General features: G+C 26.9%; 1 protein-coding gene across 3 annotated transcripts in view; it reads left to right on the top strand.

The window, feature by feature from the left end:
* Window positions 1-23,917, top strand: part of LOC107448802 (aldehyde dehydrogenase, dimeric NADP-preferring) — a 45,545-nt gene that overhangs the window by 571 nt on the left and 21,057 nt on the right. Inside the window, exons 2-10 of one of the 3 annotated variants that reach the window (XM_016064144.4) lie at window positions 4,560-4,612; window positions 12,183-12,230; window positions 12,584-12,727; window positions 13,939-14,034; window positions 16,135-16,356; window positions 17,001-17,164; window positions 18,773-19,003; window positions 20,325-20,451; window positions 23,377-23,447. In XM_016064144.4, coding sequence (XP_015919630.2) covers window positions 12,213-12,230; window positions 12,584-12,727; window positions 13,939-14,034; window positions 16,135-16,356; window positions 17,001-17,164; window positions 18,773-19,003; window positions 20,325-20,451; window positions 23,377-23,447 — 1,073 coding nt within the window. In that variant the 5' untranslated portion in view covers window positions 4,560-4,612; window positions 12,183-12,212. Of the gene's footprint in view, window positions 1-4,559; window positions 4,613-12,182; window positions 12,231-12,583; window positions 12,728-13,938; window positions 14,035-16,134; window positions 16,357-17,000; window positions 17,165-18,772; window positions 19,004-20,324; window positions 20,452-23,376; window positions 23,448-23,917 lie in introns of those variants that run through there. The other 2 variants (XM_016064145.4, XM_016064143.4) reach the window with 2 other exon arrangements.

Below are 23,917 nucleotides of genomic sequence, written 5' to 3'. Positions count from 1 at the left end.
AATGCATAATAACTTTAAGTATCTGTCTTTTAAAAACTTTCTTTTAACCTAAATCATTCATTATAACAATAATAATGAGATTAGAAATACATAATTAAACTAAAGCTAATGTTTTATTTAAAAAAAAATTTTTTTGTTAGCTTTTTAAAAAGTAACATTTTAGGTTTAGAATTTCAAAATGCATTAAATATTTGCAAACTGAATTATGATGAAAAATTACTATGATGATTTAAAAAGCGAATGCTCAAATTTTTAATTCATTTTGTATGCAATTCATAAGCCATATTTAAAATACATTATAGTATTAAAAGTAAAATTTTTTAAATTAAAATAAACAAGAGATACATTTTTAATACGTTATATTGTGGCAAGAAACATATTAAATTTTAAAGAGTTTGAAACAATTTTAATCTCCCCAAAACATAACATAATGCATATATATTTTTAAAAATGTTTCTGCGATGTTTTCTATAATATTCTTTGAAACATAACATTCTGTTTGTAAATAAAACGTGGTTGCGATATTTTGAAAGAGCAAATAAAAGCTTTTTTAGATATTGAAAAAAAAATTATAGTTATTTCTTCGCTTTATACTCTAAATAAGAGCTTTTTTGATACTTATTTAGAACCTTCAAAACGCAACTAAGTCTCGTTTCTTAAATCATTACTATGTGTGATGTAATATTATAACAGTGCCTTACTTTATCTCTCAAACAATTTACATCTAAAATGCATTTACATTTTCAAAAATTATGCTGAATTGGCATAAGTGTTTTTGCTGCTTGCTTGTAAAATTTAGAGCACATCTGAAAATGTAAAGCGTAGTACTACATCATGATAAACGTTTAAATTCCAATTACTTACTCATTGTAACAAACTTCTAAAACTGCTTACTGTTTTATAATATGATTATTGTACACTATTAAGCGTTAAGCAACGTGATCGCTTGAAGTACAAGTCCATTAAAAAATGCAATTCATTTGACATTTTTATTTTCAATGACGAAACTTTTTTTTTCTCTTATAAATACTGGGGGGTTTTGCCCTCCCTCACTCCATTCTCCAAACCCCGTGTGAGATATAGCTACAGATTTTTTAAAGTAGCATTTTTAGTCTATTTTCTGTCAAAATGGACAAAATTAAAAATATTATAGATAACAAGTGGTCGCGTAAATGTAGCGACAGACATAGAGAGGATTTAGGACACATCATCTGGATTAAAATTGCATAGAAACCCATACCGGAAATGTCATCATACGACGCTAGGGACGTTTCCCTATTATGATCTGTTTCTTCGTGTGCTTCTAAACAGTTCATAGTAGGGGAAGCGCCCCAATCTCCGTACGACGACAAAAAATTTTAGTAAAAAGTAATAAATAAACCCTGTATTTTTAGGAACTAAACTAATTTCAGATTTGAAATCCCCTCACCCTAATTAAGCAAAATAAAGTATTTGTGTAAATGCAAAAAAAATTTGTTCTCCAGTGTTATAATTTTTTTTATAAAATATGCAATTATTATAATTTTATTTCAAAACATTATGTAATAATCATTAATTAAATGAACTGTTACCTGAACTGGATTTGAAAAGCAATAAACTGTGCCGAAAAAAAATATTTAATTTGTAAAAATATTACTCTTTTGGAACGTCAAATTTCATATATGTTTTTCATTCCTAGGGTCTGCAGAGCGGCCCGCATAGTGTTTTTTACGACAAGTTCAACAGTTGATAATTTTTGAACTAATAATCAGACACAAATGTTTCAATTTTCATCGTACTTTTCGTACATTTCCCTACACGCCTTTGAAATTTCAAGTTCTTAGGTCGTATAGTTTTAACTCTGACAGAACGATTTTCATAACGATTTAACAATTTTCATATTATAAAAATCACGATACGATTTTCAATTTATATGAACTACTTAAGAAAGCTAATGGATTTTAATTTAGCAGTATGAGAAAATAGATTTTCTGTTCTTTTAGCAATTGCTTTCCATACATTTGATAAAAGTCTCGAAGTAATAATAATCTTTATTTGTCTGCAATTTACTTTGAAGATAAATTATTTCAGAAGAACAAAGGGTGAATAATGACTAAATTAATAATGGAAAAATAAAGTATCAAAACATTAATCTTCATCTACCCTAGCAACAATTTTACCTTGGCCTCAATTAGGCTCTAAATTGGCTCAATATGAGTCCTAAGCGAATATGCACCAATATTGGGCTGCCTAGATTTTTTAATATTGGTCCTATATCAGACCAATATCGGCCCATTTGCAGCCAATATAGAGCATATATTGGCTGAATAATGAATATAAAAATAAAGGGTGAATCTGACAACTCTATATAGGGCCGATATTGGCTGCAAAGTTGCTGTTCAGGATCAGGTGAATCGGACAATTCTATATAGGACCAATATAGGAAAATAACGACCCTTTGAATTCTTATTGAGCCAAGATTCGTGAATATTGGTCTGAGTTATTTTGCTGGTCAAGGTATTAATTGTATTCAGCATTGTAGTAATTGTAACATTATAGTATCAGCATTGTAGTAATTGTAGCATTATAGTATCAGCATTGTACTGACATCTAAACATATTTCTCAATTACGTTTTTGGCAACTAATGTTTAAGTTTTTGGCCTAATGTTGGCATACTTATGATATACATTGTGCCAAATTTAATTATTATAACAATAAAAGGATATATAGCGATATATATGATATTTAAAGATAACGATAAATTTAATTGTATAACGATTGCTCGTAGTCTAGTTGTTTTTATTCCATTACAGTTGTTAAGTTTGAGGGAATATCATAAATTTACATTTTCAAATTCTTCAATAAAATCAAAAAGTGGCATCCGTAAATGCAGTTTAGTAACCCTCTAATATCTGAACAAATTTCTCAATTACAGTTTTGGCAACTAATGTTTAAGTTTTTGACATAATGTTTGGCATGCTTGTGCCTTACATTATGACAAATATAATTATTATGACGATAAAACGATATATAGCAATATATACGATATGTAACGATAACAATAAATTTAATTATATAACGATAGCTCGTAGTCTGGTTGTTTTTATTCCAATACAGATGTTAAGTTTGAGGGAATTTCATAAATTTACATCTTCAAAAAGATTAAAAAGTGGCATCCGTAAATGCAGTTTAGTAACCCTCTGATATCTAAACATATTTCTCAATTACAGTTTTGGCAACTTATGTTTATGTTTTTGCCAAAATGTTTGGCATGCTTAAGCTTTCTGATACTAAACACAATTAGAGTTTTGGTACTTTAGATAGTTCAAAACTGAAATTTTAGTGTTTAGTAAAGATATTAATTAATAAAATGCAAAATTTTTGATTTGCGTTCTCGAAAACTTTATTTGCTTTTTTAATGTTTTAAATATCAGGAATAGCGATCGTTTCAAATTATCAATGTGGATATATTAGATCTCCTGTTTGTCTAACCTGTTACCAAATGTAAATTATAGCCTTCTGAGACAAAATCACCATCTGTCGAAAAAAGAAGATTCCGTTTTTCGAATGAAATAAAATAAAATATTTATAATTTTAGAGTGGCCAATAATTTTTCCAATATTACGTTGAAAAAAAAATCTTCTTCAAAATTATAATGTGAAATTTTTTGTTAAAACAAAACTAAATATGCGACGAATTCTTCTCAGTTACTCAATGTAATTTACATGTTCAGACAAAGCAGCCCATGTCAAGTTGATATTGTATTGAGATAGGAGATAGGAGTTGAGAGAAGAAATATAATTTTCGAATAATAATTTAGAATTTATTTCGAATATAATTTATAATTTTCGAAGAGAGGAGGAGTATTTTTTTCCCCCATTCACAAAACATATTTTCAGAAAGAATAATAGGGTAAATTTCCTCCTTTGTTTGAGGTATTTTACAATAAATAAATAAACAAACAAAAAGAAGAAAAAATCCTGAAAATGAGACAAAGTTACCCCCACGCAATGTTCAAATTGCCTCCTTAATGTAATTTCGTAAGTGGAAAACAAACATCTTCCTTTTTTTTTCGACTCCAAAAAAGTATTTTCAAAACAATAATACAAACTTTTTCTCTTATTTAAGGGTTTTTTCAGGGAAAAAAAACTTGACCTGAAAATGAAATAAAGCTACCCCGTCGTTTGATAACTAAAACAAAATTTCTGGGGAATACTCTTTTAAAAATTGCAACACGGGAGGAAATTTAATTTTTTTTCTGCGTTTTGGTTTCCTTCTTTATAAATATTTTTCAAATGGGTCATCGAGTAAAAAAAAAAAAACTTAAAAAAAAAAAAGAAAGAAAAGCTCTAGGCGAAATAACTCCAAAACCAGTAGACGCATTCAATAAGCTGGTAAGAACGATATAGTACACAGAAATTTCAATTTTATTGTTTTAGTGTTTTTCAAATCTCATAGCAATTAATACGAACTACAAATTCTTCATAATTCTAGATATTAAAATATTTTGAATATTAGTTTTTCGTTCGCAAATTGAGATAATCTTAATCCACCTCATGCGTGCTATTTTCTATTTTAGTTTGAGGAGAGGAAATAGCTTATGCGTTGCTGTTGATTCATTTCACCTGTAGAGTAAGTCAAAAGAGACCTATATATTTTTTTTTATTTTTTATTGTTCGTTGGCCTGATAATTACTGATGCAGTCAAAATAAAAATGCCAAACAACTTACACGTTTTCGATCCACGTGAGTTTTGGAAATGGGGATAGGTGTTGACTGGCACTTTCCTTTTTTTGCTAAAATATATTCGAATTACCTTAACCTCTTGGAAGTGTTTATTTCACCTAATTTTTTTGTCACATTTATTTCCATTACTATAAAGAAAAAAATAGAGGAATGCCAAAAGTTAACACGTTCTTTGTCGTGTGAGCTTCGGGTTAGGCTTAGTTTTTCTTCAAATATACTAAAAACCCCTTGGACTGATTAAATGCACAACATCGTCAGGAAGTATTATTTATTTACTTTTTTTCTTATAGTGCTCCATAAAATTTTAACCTCACTATGGAAAAATGAGTAATGGGATTCTTGAGTTTTCAGACCTTAAGAAAGTAAATAAAGAAAAAAAAATTGGATGCAAATGCTACTGAATTTTCTTTTATCGGAGATGTTTAAACACTGGAATATGCCGGAAATATGTAATCAGTCTTCCCAATAATTATAAAAATTCATCAATTCCCAACAAATTATGGATATTGATCAATTAGACTACATAAACTTTAGATTATAAAATATAGTTCGTAAGGATCCATTGTGAAATCCTACAAACCATTTAATTAACTTGAAATGCTTTACAGAAAAAAAAGAAAAAAGAATTAATTAAACTAAAATAATTGAATTCAAATAATTGAACTCTTACTTCATTTTACAAAATTGGCAAAATTCTGTTTGAGTCATAATTTTTGCCTTTTTTTTTTTTTTTTTTTTTTTTTTTTTTTTTAACATTTTCGAAATTTTAATGAAAAAAACTATCGATTGTGGGTTATAAAAATTAAAAAAAACATGGCTAAAAAAATTATGGTTCAAAATAATCTAACTGTGTATGATTTTTTGTGACTTTTATAATGAAATATTTTAATGGAAATACAAATGTAAGAAATTATAAGATATTAAGTTATTAAATTATTTTAATCATTATATTTATAATTTTCAAAATAATTCATAATATTTTTTAAATACAGTAATTAGCTATAAGCTTTTGTTTTGATGATATTGAGTATTTGTACCTAATCACATGGTAGTGTCTAATTATGTGGTTATGTATGCCGTTTTAACGTTACAGCTTCAAGCCTTGGGCTTATTATCCCACTGAATAATTTTTCGGATCAGATTTTATTGGATGACTGCAAGTGACGTCATGCATGTGCGTTATGGTCAAACCCGATTGACTGACTTATTCATAGCATTGTACTTATTCATAGCATAGCAACCGTACATTTATCGACGAAATAAAATTGGGCGGTGATACCCGACATTCATGTGAGCGGTGCTACCCGAAATCCAATATTTTTGTAAATTTGTAATTACTCGAACAATTTTTTTAATACAAACTTCTTTCTTTGTGCGAATTAAACTTAAGACTACATACTTTAATGCTGTATGTATAGAAAAAATTATTTTTTTAGTATTAATTTGAAGTTTAATCGAAACATTCAACCAATTTTTCTTAATTTCATGACTACTGTATTCAACATATTTTCAAAACTATTGTTTACCATGTTACCAGCTGCATACTTGAAACTTTGAAAATAATCTTTTTTTAATATAACAATTAATGTCCAATGGCCCATTGACTTGAAAAAATATTCTATACATATGAAATTGACAGTGGGCGGGGGTACCCGCTGGGCGGGGCAACCCGACTCTCCCCTATATATATATATATATATATATATATATATATATATATATATACACTACCGGTGAAAAGTTTGCGAAAATTTTGAAATCTGCAAAAAAAAGTTCTAAATTCAAATGTTCATAGAACTGCGAAAAATCATTCAAATGGCATGAAAATTTAATATGTTCTAAAGTGAACCCTCTACAGTTAGTTACATATGATCAAATTGCAATACTTTGTTTTTTGCGAACTGAATCCAGCTTTTCATCATGGGTTGTTTCTATGGTGAAAAAAGTTGTTAAGTTTGAACACTTGCCAAACTTGCAAAAAATATTTTTTGTACTTTCTGTTAATAGAAAATAGTTATTTGAACAGTTCTATGTAAGCCCTCAAAATTTCAAATCGATTTGACTTTTTTTTGATGAAGTTATAGAATTTTGAAAAACATGTGTACTTTTCTCGATTTTTAAGCATTCCACATTTGCGGTCCTTTGGTCTATACATCTTCGACCAAAGAACTTTTTAATTTTAATGTTTTCTATATTTTCAAATAATTAATATTGATTATAAAACAAATATTCTTATTTATTATTGTAATTATTGTTACTACAAAGAATTTATTATGAATATAATTAAAGCAATATCTCATAGATGTCACATTTCATCGAAAATTTGTTTGTTCTTGCAAACGATGCTCTGATATTTGAATCGAAGTCAGTTATGGGACATTTTACAACAGGAATGGAACTCTATATCACTTGAAGTGATTAATGGTTTATTAGAACGAATGCTATGCATATGTAAGGCTATAATAAAAGCAAAAGGTGGATGGTTCGAGGAATCTAAGATTTAAATGTTAATTTATTTAATTACAAAATACGAATAAGAATATGTTAAATATTTGACCTGTTGTAAATAAAATAGTTTAATAAAAATGCAAATTTTTTATACTATTGTTATTATTTTTTTAGAATTATTTATGTAATTATTGTTATAACTTTTTATTTTAATTTAATATAAAGTAAAAATATCACAACAAAATTAATACATGTAAGCAATAAATATAAACAATAAATATAAACAATAAATATAAACAATAATAATTACAATAATGAATAAGAGTATTTGTTTTATGATAAATATTAATTATTTGAAAATATAGAAAACATAAAAATTAAAAAGTTCTTTGATAGAAGATGTACAGACCAGAAGACTGCATATGTGGAATGCTCAAAAATCGAGAGAAGTACACATGTTTTTCAAAATTCTATAACTTCGTCAAAAAAAATCGAATCGATTTGAAATTTTGAGGGCATACATAGAACTGTTCAAATAACTATTTTCTATTAACAGAAAGTACAAAAAATATTTTTTGCAAGTTTGGCAAGTGTTCAAACTTAACAACTTTTTTCACCGTAAAAACAATCCGTGATGAAAAGCTGGATTCAGTTCGCAAAAATCAAAGTATTGCAATTTGATCATATGTAACTAACAGTAGAGGGTTCACTTTAGAACATATCAAATTTTCATGCCATTTGAATGATTTTTCGCAGTTCTATGAACATTTGAATTTAGACCTTTTCTTTGCAGATTTCAAAATTTTCGCAAACTTTTGACCGGTAGTGTATATATATATATATATATATATATATATATATATATATATATATATATATATATATATATATATATATATATATATATATATATATATATATATATATATATATATATATATATATATATATATATATATATATATATATATATATATATATATATATATATATATATATGGGTCATTCTCACAAAAACAGTCATTTTCATGTCCCCAGTACATTTTATGTTTGTTTTACAGCTTACGAAGAAAAAAAAATCAGGGAAAGTGTCCTTCAGAATGCAAGCTAACAAAAGAATAAAAATAAAATTATCAATTTTTATTTTTTATTTATTTTAGGTAATTAAAATATACCAATATGTCGTTCCCTCACTTGTCCCCACTGCTGATTTAAAAAAAGAAAAAAATTGTTTCGGAAATAAAATTTTTTTTTTTACAAATTCGTGTTTTTTATTTCAGAATACTGAAATATAGAATTCAGGAAATCAATTTTAAATTTAATTTCTGATAAAAATATTAACACAGCACTATTTTAGACTTTGTCCCCAGTGTTTCGCGTCATTCCCTCACAACAATGTTCTTATCACCTGCAATCTTCTTAGAATAAAAATATTTTAATAAAAACTTCAGAAGTTAACAACTGGCATCATAGAACAAAATTGCAGTATGTTTCCATCTTCAACTTAAAGAAGCTTTGCTGTGGAATAAATTTGAATGAATCAAACTAGGTAAAATTTTTTACATTCGTCATTCCCTCATGTCATTTTTTAGAGTAAAATAAAATACAACTTCATCGAGAAAGTGGATAATTATATGTTGCTTTCTTGTATGAATATAATTGTATGCGATTGACTTCAGAAATTAATTAGGCCTAACTGTTATTTTTAAATTTTATTGAATTCGTCATTCCCTCACTAGTGTATAAAGTGAGGGAATGACGTTGAAGTGAGGGAATGATTCAAGATGAGTATATTATCAAATTTTTTTTTGTTCAATCGTGCCAGCCAATTTTATTTCCCAAACCTGTAAAAACTATTAAATATATTAGACTAAATTATAATAAATATTAGATATACTTAGTATGTTATAATTTTCAAACTTTAGGTAGATGTAACTTAGATAAAAACATGTATTAAAATAAAATATCATTCCCTCACTTTTTAAATAGTGAAAATAATTAATTTACTTATTAATTAATTTGAAAAACAAATTAATAAATTAATTTATTAAATTAATTGATTTATTTATTTAATTAATTTATTTATTAAATTAATTAATTATTAATTATTATAAATTAATTATTAATTATTATAAATTAATTAATTATAAATTAATTATTTAAAAATTAATTAATTTAAATATTAAGTATAATTTATAGGATATATACTTTCTTTATAATGCCATTACATATTTCTATTAATATAAAAAGTTTCAGAGCTTTTTATTCACTTTACTTTTTTGGGATTTTATGAACTGAAAAATGACAGTTTTCGTGAGAATGACCCATATATATATATATATATATATATATATATATATATATATATATATATATATATATATATATATATATATATATATATATATATATATATATATATATATATATATATATAACTTACTCTCGTTTTCTTTTTGTTTCCGTTTTTAGTTCGGTTTTGTTTTTATTGTGCTATTTATATATATATATATATATATATTTACAGTGAATTCGCGATAACTCGAATCTGATGGGATTGACGAAAAACTTCGACATATCGGAAGTTCGACTTACCGTTAGTTTCGGTTTTGGACTTTTAAAATATTGTCGGATTATTTAATTAATGCTTATCAATTACAAATCTTCTAAATGCTTACAATATTTAAGATCATTTTTCTGACAAGACATTTACGATAAGACTGTTTAAGCACTTTATGATACCCTGGTCTATCGGCTGCAACTTTGCTGTTGTGTTTGGCGGGAGAAACTGCAAGTTTACTGCTTTCAAATTAGGTAGATCACTATGCGCTGTGCATTTATACATAAAGAGTATCACTTTTCCTTTTTTAGCGAAGAATTTCCGATCCAATTTTCTTACATAGTCTTCAAATAAAACTGATATCATCCAAAACTTTTTGTTAGACTTGTAATCCAAAGGATACGTTTTTACATTCTTGAAACATCAGGGATTTCGGTATTTTCCGATAACAAGTAAGGGCAATTTCTCCGTCCCAGACGCATTTCCTTCAACTAGGACAGTCAAATGTTTCTTGCTCATTTTACCCCCTGAGCAGTTTTCATCCTTAAACATCATAGTCTTATTTGGAAGACATTTAAAAAATAAACCCATTTCATCAATATTGAAAGCATCATTTTAACTGTATGCTTGAAGTAAATTTGGTAATGTTTCATTTAACCACTGTTCACATACTTCAAGAGGGACAGCTTTAGTTTCTCCATGAAGAGTGCGAGAGACATCGTGTGTGTGTGTTGCAAAGGAAGGGGCAAGATATCAGCTCTTAGGTTTCTTTTCTTGCTTTAAAAGATCAACAAAAAAAATCGAGTTAAGGGGAGTAAAATTCGAGTAATCAAGAATAATTAACATGAAATTGAAGATAAAAGGGTCGGGCCCTCATAAAAAAATCGAGTTATAGTAATATTCGAGTTATCGTACTTCGAGTTATAGCGAATTGACTGTATATATATATATATAGCCATGATATAAATTTTTCTGCTGAATTGACACTTAATTCATAGATTTTTTATTATTTTTATTTCACAATACTGACTCGTGATAGTCATAAACTAACACAATAATAGTTCTATTTCCCAAAAATAAATAATGGAACTAATGCTCTAATTATTAATTTCGGCCACCCGTTTTTAAGGTAGGACAAATTCCTTTTTTTAGGGGGGGGGGGGTGCTGATGCAAATTATCTTGCTGCTTTGTTGCTTAGTACGCAACTTTTTATTTATTATTGTTTTGTTCATTCCCGTGTCTTTTGAATATTAGATTTAGTATTAAGTTATTTCTTAGTTTACCTAACTAATAGAAAGGTCAACTAACTATAACATATAGGTAACATTATTTCAACCGTGATAGGACAATTTTTTACTCAATTCCAATTTACCCGATAAATTTGACACGTAGCTTCAATTTTATTTTATTAATTTTTGTTGACTTAACACTATTTGCAATTTTAGAAACACCTCTTTAAAGCGTAAGTATAAAGAAAGATGGGGGGGACGCGTTGTGCCTTTTAGAAAACTGATTCTGTAACATTGGAAATCAAGGATAAACATTTAATAAAAATGTGCCATAAACTCTCAATGAAATTCATTATTGCTTCTAGCTAATAAATGTTGTTATAAAATATTTTAATCCATTTGAAAATTATTTCCTGAATTAGAGTTACAGCGCATGAATTAATGGTCTGGGGGAATTTAACAAAAAGAAAGTGACAATCACCATACCTTCGAACTCAAGTGAACCAAATTTTGTGCCTATTAGTACGTGTGCGCATATTTATGCAAGTACTCATCGCTTGCACGAAAAATTTCCTTAGGAAAATATTGTACATATTAAATAAAATTAAGCAAATAACAAGTAAAAAATTAATAACTATTATAATTAAAGAAAGGTGGTACTCTTATTAAATTCAAATAATTTAGGAAAAAAATAATTCAAGTTAAGATCATAATACTACCTATCTCCAAAATAAATAGTGTAACAAATATTACTTGTTATTAAAAAATTAATGTATAATAACGTAATAATTCACAAAAAAGTATAACATTTAAAAATTATAAAAAAAATAGACAATTCCTTAGAAAAAAAATTTCATCTTCCTTTTTTTATTTCTCTTTTGAAATGTTATGATTGAAATTTTTCACTTATGTCAATTTAAATTAAAATAGGAATAAAAAAGCCTACTGTTACAAACTTCAATGCAAAAAACTTTTAAAAGATAGTTGCAAGAGTTGTAACCCAATTTGGCTCCATTGCATTTCCGAACCTTTTGTCAAACGTTCTTCTGAATTCATAACATAAAACGTTAAGCAACAGCATGTAATTTTTCCTCCTCATTTTATAATGACATCAATCATACGAGTAAACTCCTAAAAAAACTCACTCAACCATTATATTCTATTTCTATCTAAAACTAAAACTTTCCCCTTCAAAATAATTATTTTCCTTCAATTTCAGACATCTCAAACGAAGCGTCCTGGAAGTAGCATGACCGAGTTTTCGGAGGTAAGCAATTTTTTTTAATAAATTTAAATTGTTGAATATACAATTTCAAGTAATAATTTAATTCAAACGCTAATTAAATTCAAGCGATAATTGAATTCAAACGATAATTTAATTCAAATGATAATTTATTTCGAACGATAATTTTATTTCAAACGATTGTTGGTTTCTAACTAAGTCATTTTGTTTAAAACTTAAAACGCATTCTAGCTCATTGTATTTAGCTCATGAAATTAGCACCTGCTTAATTTAGAACAACTTTGTTTATTTAATTTCTTTTTTTCTTTTTTTTTTTTGCTGCTTATTTGGTAAAAGTTTATTTACTATGATTTAAATCTAGTATTTTTCAATTTCAGGTAGTTAAAACTGCTAGAAGAGCTTTTAACAGTGAAATAACGAAATCTCTGGATTTTCGAATCTCACAGCTAAAAGCATTGTACAGGCTTTTAGAGGAACATGGTGATGAACTGGTTGAAGCCATTAGAAAAGATTTAAAAAAGGTGAGTATTGATGTAAGATATTGCGTTTTTAAACCCCCCTTCTCGTTTTAATATCGTAACAAAGCGTAAAGTTTGTAACATATATTATAAGAAATTTATTAAATGCTATTTCCCTTAACTATCTCTTATGAATAATAAAGTTTGATAATTTCTTAGAACTACCCTAAAAATATATGGAAGCAAAAAATGATAGAAAAATTTTGAAACATTAAGCATTTTTAAAATAATTTTCTTATTGATAGCAATACTCAAGTTTTCACACTTAATAAAAACTACTTTTTTTTGGAATGATAAGAAAATAACAGCAAAAATCACAAATACAGTGCAAACTAATTGAGGTAAGTTAGTTTAATTTTTCTTAAATCTTTTAGATCTGGCCACGTTGAAAAAACTGTGGAACACACCTTCAGAAACAAATGTATAATTTTTTTTTCTTCGGAAAATGGCACCGTAAACTTAGTTTCGGTTGTGAGGCATGATCAAGTATGTATGAATAATTCTGTGAGGGATTATTCCATGCATGCAAGTATTTGATCGGACATTTCAACGAAACTTGACCCTTTGTATTAATCGAAAAATGATCAAAACGGAATACTGAAAAATTCAAATAATGCTGCTTGATTTTCATGAAAATTCACCAAAATTAAATCCAAAGCCAAATCCGATTAAATTTAGCAACTGCAATATTTTGAAAAGTAGTTTAAGTAAGATGGACTACACGAATAAAAACGCTTGTTAAATATTGCTTTAAAAGTCTGGTTCCACGCTGATTTAAACCAAGAATGTGTACACTATTCTATGGAGTCAACGCAAAGTTTTTCACTTTATCCCAATTAATTTGCACTGTATAGTACCATAAGTGCAACAAAAAAAAACTGAAGAAAATATTTAAAAAAAACAATTGAATATTACAACAATTATTGTGAAAATATATTTCTTGTTGCTTGATTATACTTCGTGTTGCTCTGTAATCTTGCATTTCTGTAAGGTAGAAATCAGTTTCTCGAGGATATATATATATATATAGAGAGAGAAAAAACCTTTTATTAGTACTAAAAATTGTTATATAAACTTAAAACATTAATGTTCTTTGATAAAATAACTTCAAATTGCGAATATACTTTGGGAATTTATTAAACAAAAAGAACTATGATTACAGTTTACTGTTTTGTAACGTTGTTTTTGTTTTATTTTTCTTTAAACACTTACAGCCTTTCATAGAAGCCTCGCTTGCTGAAGTAGAAACAACAAAAAATCAAATTAAAGGAGCTTTGTATGAAATACACAAATGGGTGAAGCCGGAACCGGTGAGTATAACTATATTACAAGCCAATTCCTGTACAATATACTACGGTATTTATGCTTTGTCTTTTGATTAAAAAAAAATTCTGAGAAAGTAAAATATTTTTGTGATGTCCAATACTGTGACATTTTTTATGGATATTTCTATAAATATCTAACTCATGATTAGGTAACTCATTTTAAAGTGCCCAAAAAATGTAATCTGATATACAACTGGATCCAAATAAATTCCAACGTTTTTAAATTGTCCGGTTTTATAATAAGATCATCAAATATAAAAGGACATGTTAAATTGCTTTTTTACAATTTTTTAAGTAAAAAGCATAATTTCAACGTTATTTCTTGTATAAGATAGCGTTCGAAACATTATATTGACAATATCTCGCTAATTTCTCTATTTCACGCATTTTTTGTAGAAAATTTTCAATTGCGTCATAGGCAAATTATTGAAGAATCGGTGGACATTCTTTTAATTCTTCAGAGCTGTAGAAACCAGTCTTCAATTTATTTTATATCCTACGTTTATAAAGAAAACTAATGTTTTTCCACTTACATTTAAAATTATATTATAATATTATGCAATTTCAAATATAAATTTTCCATCAGTTAAGATTTCAGAAACTAGTACCCAAAAATAACTCACACTGATCTTTATTTTTGCAGACACTACTTTAGATTATTTGGATTTCTGATGAAAAAAAAAATGAGGAGCAAAATCTGTGAGATATTGTTTCAGACGGTCAAATAATTGGTCCACTTATACTATTTTTACTTTTTGCGCTATTAATAACAACCGTTATATATCCCTGCAATATAATCTTGGATGAATAAAAATATCATGATACCCGATTTCTAGACTCGTTTACTCTAACATCAATTTTCATTTAGTTGTCTGTTATTGTTTTTATAAATTAAGTCTATGAATTGTAGAGAAATTAAATTTTTCGCTATCTTAAAGATTGGACTTATTTATAAATGACAATAATCATGATAGCAATAATAATAATGACCTTATTTATAAAACCCATAATTCTTCGGTTTAATAGTCACTGAGAAATACATTTTCAATAAAGTTATAATTTCGAAATTTTATTCTTTAAGGATCTTTTTTTCTAGACTGGCACTTTTATGCCTCAAAATTCGAAGAATTTTACTACTTTTAATTAATAAAAAAGTATTAAGGCGTCAAAATAATTTTTGATTCTAAAGACAAATGAATTAAACATTTGAGTAAACAAATTTTTTCACGTCATTTTCACGCATTTTTTCACGTTCAGCACGTCATATTTCAACTCTTTAGTTGCATTTGATTATGCAATAGATAAGCCAACATGGTTTCGTTCATTACAAGTATAACGCTTAGTAATTCTCCAATTAGTTGTAGAATCTTAATTTTTTTTTATTCCATATATATATATTTCGAACAATATATATTATTTTGCTACACGCCGGTAAGTTTGGTTTCTGGTTTCTTTTATTTCATACTCTTTTTCAACTGAATTTTTTTGCGATATCGACACATTATAAGGAATAATTTTTATCTTAAGGTAATTAGTCTTTATTCAGAAATATCGCATTGAATTATAGCGAAAGATGTGTCCTGAGGAAGACTTTTGCTTTTTTCATTAATAGTTTTCTGTTTCATATTATTTTATTATTATTATTATTTGTGTTTATATATATATATATATATATATATATATATATATATATATATATATATATATATATATATATATATATATATATATATATATATATATATATATATATATATATATATATATATATATATATATATATATATATATATATATATATATATATATATATATATATATATATATATATATATATATATATATATATATATATATATATATATACAGAGAGAGAGAGAGAGAGAGAAAGAAAGAAACATTCCCATTAAACAATCAGCTAATCAGCTTTTATTTTTTTATTTATTTCGAACTAGAATTTCTTTGATATGTTCAGTTAAAATTTAAAAAGTTTTTATGCAACCAGTTTATAAAACCCATAATTAACCCACAATCATATATAAAACCCATAATCATATATTTAAACATTATTTGATTTTTGTTTAGGCAGAAACCAACATAATACTCATTTTGGATAAAACATACATATTGCCTCAACCCTATGGAGTTGTACTTGTGATTGGGGCTTGGAATTACCCCTTTTTATTAATATCCTCTCCTTTACTTGGAGCCATAGCTGCGGGTAACTGCGTTATCATCAAGCCATCTGAAAAAGCACCCGCAACCTGCAAAATATTATCCGACCTCATACCTCAATACCTACACAAAGTAAGTTTCTTTTTTTCCTCAGTAAGATCAATACAATTGATAGGTGTTTTGAATCAGGTGTCAAGAAATGAATAAATAAACAAATGACGTTTTGAAAGTATATTTTTAAAAAACAGTGATAAATGTGCAATTTTTGTTTGCTGTGTTTTGAATCGAAAAGAATATTGTACTAACACCCATTTTCAATATTAGTTACCAAATTTCTCAACAGATGGCTGCTGTATTAACTGGAATACATTAACTAATCTTCCTGCTGCATGTTAGACAATTCCAATTGAAATATTTTTCCGGGGGTCGGTTAATTTTGTATTCAGTCTGCACCACGCAAATAATCACTGTTTGAACATAATTAAATTTTTCTAAAAATGCAACGCCATTTATTGATGAGCTTGAAAAATTGCCAAGCAATAAATCTTAGTTTCCTAAACAGAAGGCAGCAAACCGTACATTTCTAACTGAGTTCTTATACTATCGGTTTTTAGGGAGCATCTGATAAGAGGTTATAACAAATAAAATAAAATCAGTCTGCAGATTTTATTTGAAAAAAATATTTTGTAAATTAAAATGTGTTTTTGAAATGTCTTTTGTGAATTTTCGAAAAGTCTAATTGGGAGATGTCTCTCATTATTCCTTATTTTGAATAGGATTGTTACCATGTTGTATGTGGTGGAGTACCTGAAACTACGACTCTCCTCAACGAACGGTTTGACTACATATTTTACACCGGGTCACCTATGGTTGGACAAAAAATAAGAGAAGCGTCAAACAAATACCTAACGCCAGTTACTTTAGAACTTGGAGGTAAATGGTAAGAACGTATGTTTCAAGTTAATAAATTGAAATCAAAAGAAAAATAAATTATAAAAAAGTACAGACTGTTTAAAATATTTAAGAGAACTTTTATTAATTAGAGAATTTTTATTTTATTCGTTAGGGTTATGCACTAAGCCTAGACTGCCCTTTGACGCTGAATTTTAATTAAACATATTCCTCATATTTTTTTCATCATTTTGCAATCATTTAAGTGAAAACAAATAAAAAATATTATATTTAGCATTTTAAAGATTTGTGATTATGAAATGCAGAATGAAAAACCGGTGTTTTCTACGTTAATGGTAAAATCTTTTAAACTTTAGTTTTAAAATTTTGAACTTATTTGCAGTTATTTAAGCGAAAACGCTAGTCCTCCTTGAAATTTCTTTAATTTACAAAATCCTTTATTGATAATTTTTTGAATTGAACTACTTTTCTCCTGCTGATTTATTTATTTATTTTCATTAAGAATCCTTTTTTCATGGACATACTTTAAAAATATGTAAAAAGAAACATCATGTACTATTTTTTAAAAATACTATTTTATGTTTTATAATAAAAGCATAAGCTTTAGTTGATTAAAAGCTAAAAGCTAAAAAGAAATGCATAATTCTTTTATTTGAAACCGTGCAAGAAATTTAAAGACTAAATTTGGGAATATCTGAAAATAGATAGTCTTTAGTGTGAAATTATTCTAAAGATATAAGAAAAATAAATATTGTGAGCTACTTTTTAAAAACATTATTTTGTTAATGTTTTTAATAAAAGTAAAGGCTTTATTTGGTAAGAAATAAAAAAATGCAGAGCTGTTTCATTTGAAATCGCAAGAGAAATTTAAACAATGATGAACACAAGATTTCAAAATTTAAAAAAGATAGTTCTTAAAGTGAAATTTTATTCAGTGACTGAATCAAATTTAAATTGAATTTTTTATAATGCTTAAAATGTAATTTCGTTAAATTATGCATTTCACAATTCTAATTTTTTATCAGAACAAAAATTATTTACTGATTTAGCTATTGCAAATATTTTTATAAACATTTTTATTATCCATTTTTCATTTCTAACATTTAGTACGAAATATATTTAGTGACAAAACAAATAAAATTTGAGTTTTATCAGAAGTATATTGCGAATTTAAAAAGTAAAAGAAAATACAAGAATCTTTGAAGTTATTCATACCAAGTGTCTCAAAAATGACCGACCATTTATGGAATCAAATACAGAAAAACGGTGGAAGATGCATTTTGCTTAAAAACCAGATTATTTATTCTCCCCAAACTCCGATTTTGTAAAATAATTTTACTTAGATCGTGCTGTATGTTGAGATATACTCTAAACTCATTTTCAAAATAGCTTCAGTTGACATACAGTAAAAAACATAGTTTTTTTCAGTTAACAGCTCCATCTATTGATGAGTTTTGAATCTAAGTTTGAAAGTTTGTGAAAATCAATAACCTTCTTTCCTAGACAGAATGTAGCAAACAGTACATTTATATCTCCTTTAATTTTTTTTTCTTTAATTGAATTTTTTAATGGTCGTTCAATTTTAGAAAATCTTGTATCTAACTAATGTAGCTTTTCATTTTTGATTTTGTTTCAGTCCTGTGTATATAGATGATGAAGCCGATATGGAGCTAACTGTGAAGAGAATCATTTGGGGAAAGATGCTTAATTTAGGTCAAACTTGTGTCGCTCCAGACTATATACTTTGTTCCAAAAGAACTGAATCCAGATTCATAGAAATATCGAAAAAGGTCTTATTCGAATTTTTTGGAAGTGACGCTAAAAATTCTTCTGATTTAGCAAGGATCGTCAATCACCATCATTTTGAGTAAGATAGTTAATATCTCACAAATATTTTTCATTATTTTGCAAAATTTATTTATACAAACATTACTATATTAAATTAGTATTCATGCATGCAACTGCAAACTTTTTATAATATATATATATATATATATATATATATATATATATATATATATATATATATATATATATATATAAAGCATATTAAAAAAAAACATGAAGAATATTAAGAAAAACAATAAGTTTTATTTATTGCGCATAAGCAACAAGTAAATAGAACTCATAAAATAAGTTCAAAATGTAGAGAAAACAAGGGGAAAATTACAGAACAATGAAAAAAGGGGGGAAAAAGAAAAATAATAATGAAAATACAAATAACAAAGAACTGGGAAAAAAGGACAAAAATTTTAAAAATTTTTAAAAAATCTGGAAAATAAAAAGTATAATCTTTCCATCAGCTCACACAATTATATCCGCAAAAAAAGAGGGCTTCCTAATATTGCATATATTTTGCTTTGGCTATATTGATGCAATATTAGAATATATATATATATATATATATATCCTTGGTAACTAACAAATCAATACACAGAATAACAAATCACTTCAGCAGTGAAGTAAGAACGACACTTTAAAACCCTCTTGTTACACTCAATTTGCGCTTTTGTTTTCATATTTTGTAATCTGGCAATCTTTCTGCGAAAACATTTTTAAATCATTCTTGAAAAATTTCCTGTCCATGTAAGTTGATCTGATTTCGCTACTCGCTTTATAGTCCATATTTATACTGCTTTTTCTTTTTATTTTATTTTATTTTCTGTTTTTACATGTTATTTTTATTTTTTGTGTTCTATTTTATTTGTTGTAATTTTTATAAAAGAATTTTCTGAGTGCTCCTCACACTATTGTATTAATATATTTTGCTTTGGCTTTATTGATACTATATCAGAAAGCACTCTGTTTTGCGGATATAAGCGTGTGGGCTGATGAAAAGATTATATCTTTTTCTTTCCGGTTTTTTTCCGGTTTTTAAAATAAAATTTCATCCTTTTTTTTTTAAAAATACTGTTGTTTGTTATTTTTTTCCTTATTATTCCCCCCCCCTTTTTTTTCATATGTCTATAATTTTTCTTTGTTTTATTCTTCATTTTCATTGATAAATACTTAAATTTGTGTGGAAAATGCAGCAAATTGTACGATTCTGTCTTCTTCCATTTCCCTTTATATTGATTTTTCAAACACATTTGTGGGGGGGGGGTGCACACTGTGTTACTGTGTTCAAACATAAATAAAAAAGTCGAATTTTTTTTGTTATTTTTTTTAAAATTTTCTTATATTTCTAGGCGCATTCTAAAATTTCTCAATTGTGGAACGATAGCTGTTGGTGGAGAATGTGACCCCAAAGATCTTTATATCTCACCGACGATTCTCATAGATGTGAAAGAAACAGATGCTGTCATGCAAGAAGAGGTATCATCACTGTATCTTTAAATATCTATAAAAATAAATTGATACTTAGAGGGAAAAAAATTATAAAATCAAGTATCATTGTAATAATTTTCTTTCATACTACTGTATGGTATGGATTTTTTAATATCGCTATATGTCCTCAGAAAATATCTATATTTTGAGAAATTTTTTTGAATTTACTTTATTTTTAGTTTAAATAATATTAATTTTCCAATTGAAGAAAAACATTTTTCTTTAACATTTTAAATAAGCATAGTTCTAAGTTTAAGAAATCAATGAGGAGGAGAAAACAAGAGATTTTTCAAGTTAGTTAGACATAGCACTCACGATAATATTGTTATCAATTATTAGCGAGAAAGTATCGAATTCTATAAATGTAACTATAATAATCACAAAATAGCCATTGGCGATAATCACCGTAATATATCATATCTCCTTTACATATATTTCTTTTACGTGATTCTAAATTGTGCGAAAATACACCGATTAACTAATTTTTTTTCTGGTTCATGAAACTTTTTAACAGATCTTAGATACTTTCGTTTTGTTGATTTCAAATCTGAAATCAGTTTCTCTCATCAAGCTACATATTTTTTTTTTCTTAAATGGCGTTTTTAGTTTTTTTTTTTTTTTTTTGTCGAAATGTACAAGTTTAAAGAAGTTATATATAACAGGGGGTTGTGTAAATGTTGCAACAAACTTCTAAGGGAATTACGGCACATCATCAGGATTAAAATTGTATGGGGACCCATGCCAATTAGGCAAGATCAAGTATTTGATAAATGATACAAAAAAATTGATCCCCTGTGTTATTAACTATTTTTAATGAATCTCATAGTACTCCTTCACTTTCTTATAATGGATGTTCCATAAAATTAATTAAAAGTAATAGGTAATTAATTGAAAGAAATTGATGTAGGAAATAAAACGCTTACGCTATTATAGTTTTTGTCAATCTGTGACATGCAAGTATTTTATATAAGTTATGCTAATATTAAACTATTATTACTATATACGCTTACAAGAAATAATAAAAAGTTATTTTGTACTTTGATAACTCGGTATCATTCAGTTAATTTTGTTAGTTCTCCTCAGATTTTATCTTTCATAAAAAAAACTTTATTTGACTAAATATAAGAACAACAGAAAACTGATCAGCTAATCATGAAAACATGCCTGGCAGTGAGATCTGAGTGCCAAAAAAAATATATTTTCATTTATTTAATAATTTTTTATGTTATTTTGAAACATGAAAGGTAGTTTCAATATCAGGTAATATGCAAATGCTATTCTGCAGATGCAGATTCGCCTGTTACAAATAACAGATGTTTAGTATCAGCATTTTTAATAAAAAAGGTTTAAAAAAATTTAAATTTCAGATGCTTTGCAAGGTGTCAAAATATATGAGGAACTAAAAGTATAGATTCTTATAAAATAATTTCCTTGAAAAAATTCCTGTTCAGGGCAATGCGATCTGAATCACATGATTGCAGACAATTGTAAAAAAGAATGCAAAGATGCATGCAGACGATATCAATACTACTAAACAATATATTATCAATATCGCTGATACGATATCGGTATTACTGAACAATGATTTTTTTGTAATTAAAGAATATAACATTTAGATTTAAATACTATTAGAGTTAGGGTGACGCCAACTCTCTTTATTTAACCCCTTCCTTCTCGCTGCCGTGAAAATGACGGGGTGAGGTTTCGGCCTCTATTTCTCACTCCCGTGATATTGACGGGCTGGAGTGTTCAGTAGTAACGTGCCAATAAGATTAAAACTAATTCATTTCTTTTGTCCGAAAAACATTTTATTTCTCATTTTATACACCAGATGGCAGTACCAGGATATTTTTAAGGTAATTGTAGATAGTTAGTTTATTTCAAGCTAGATGTCAGTACTAATCAAATACGTAGTAGAAATACAAAACTAAAAAAAAAGGCACTTTTGTGACCGTTTTCTTGAAAATTAACCGATTGTTAAGGGGTTAAAAGCCTTTTTCTGCATACTTATCTATAAAAATTTTGTTTCAACAAAAGCATCAGAACACTTAAACTTTTAAAAATAGTTTTACTTTTGACAAGCCACTGTAAATTTGTCCTGAAGATATGGTTCTGTAGTAAAATATAGCTCCGTGATTGAAAAATGTTCTGCCTAATTGAAATGAGCAAAGACAATAAATGAAACCTTATATGATCAACAATTCAAAGCGATTATGTTTTACTTATTTTTATTTTATTATTACCTATATTTATGTAGGCTTGTATAATTGCAAAGTGCCCTTCATAAGCCCTTATTGACTTGAAGAATAGATAGCATAAGTTAGAGAAGGGCATCACAAATATACAATCAGGGTTAAGTCGGGATTCGTACCCACTACCTCGATACTACTGAGCGTTTAGTGGAACGGCGATACCACTCGGTCAAGTAACTGAGCAATGATAACCCAGCAAAACGAATAGGTTTCAATTTTATCCCAATAGAATCGGGAACAAAACATGCAGAACCAAAAAGTAAATATAAATATAATAAAAAAATTTTAAATCAAAAAATTTTTTAACTTTTTTTTGATGCAACAATCTGTTAATTGCCCAGAAGCAAAAAAAGATTGCCATCATCGAGGTAGATGAGTGCAGTAAAAAGGGTGCAGAAATCGGTAGTAATGACTGTATAAATTTAATAACTTTATATTCAGATATTACTATATCTCTTAGAAAAGTTAAAAAAACCAAGTTAGGTAGACTAAACATTATTCAGCATCACAGATGTTTTTGCTTACGATATTCAATTTAAATAGTTTCTAACCAAATTATTTGTTCTTAAAAAAACTTTGACTTACAAACTAATACTTTTTTAATATATTAATATTTTGAATATTTTCAATGATTAATATTAATGTAGTAATTTTTTTTCAGATATTCGGTCCTATACTTCCAATTCTTACGATAAGTAGTCCAGCTGAAGCTATTAGTTTTATAAATAAAAGGTATGTTATCAATCAATTTTAACAAAAAATCACTCCCATAAGTATTCTTTTTTTCATTAAAATCACTTCTCAGTTTACCAACACAAACTAAAATTTTGAATTATAAATGAAATGTAATCTTTATGTGGATTTAGCTGAATTCCCGTCCTTGTTACGGGGTGAAAAAAAAACGTAAATAATCGATGAATCAGTTCTAAATAACATTTAAATCACGCACAAACCTAAAGGATGTATACCAACACAATAAATAAAGCTGAAATGTCTCCAATTTTACTTATTTATCATTTGTTGCCCTTCCCCGTGCTAACAAATAATAAACACTGTTAGTTTACGCTATTTGATTTGGAAAAACACATTTTAAGTAGTTCATTTAATTTAAATAAGAGCAAACTGTATTCAGTAGCATTTTTTTTCAGCATTTAACTTATTTTATTTCAATTACCGCTGATGTGAAATTATTTAATTTTATA

This window comes from Parasteatoda tepidariorum, chromosome 7, assembly GCF_982258835.1.
Source record: "Parasteatoda tepidariorum strain Cologne lab strain chromosome 7, Ptep-v5.0, whole genome shotgun sequence".
Lineage (NCBI taxonomy): Eukaryota > Metazoa > Arthropoda > Arachnida > Araneae > Theridiidae > Parasteatoda > Parasteatoda tepidariorum.
The sequence above is the reverse complement of the archived record's forward strand: the minus strand, read 5'-3'. Positions and strand labels throughout refer to the sequence as shown.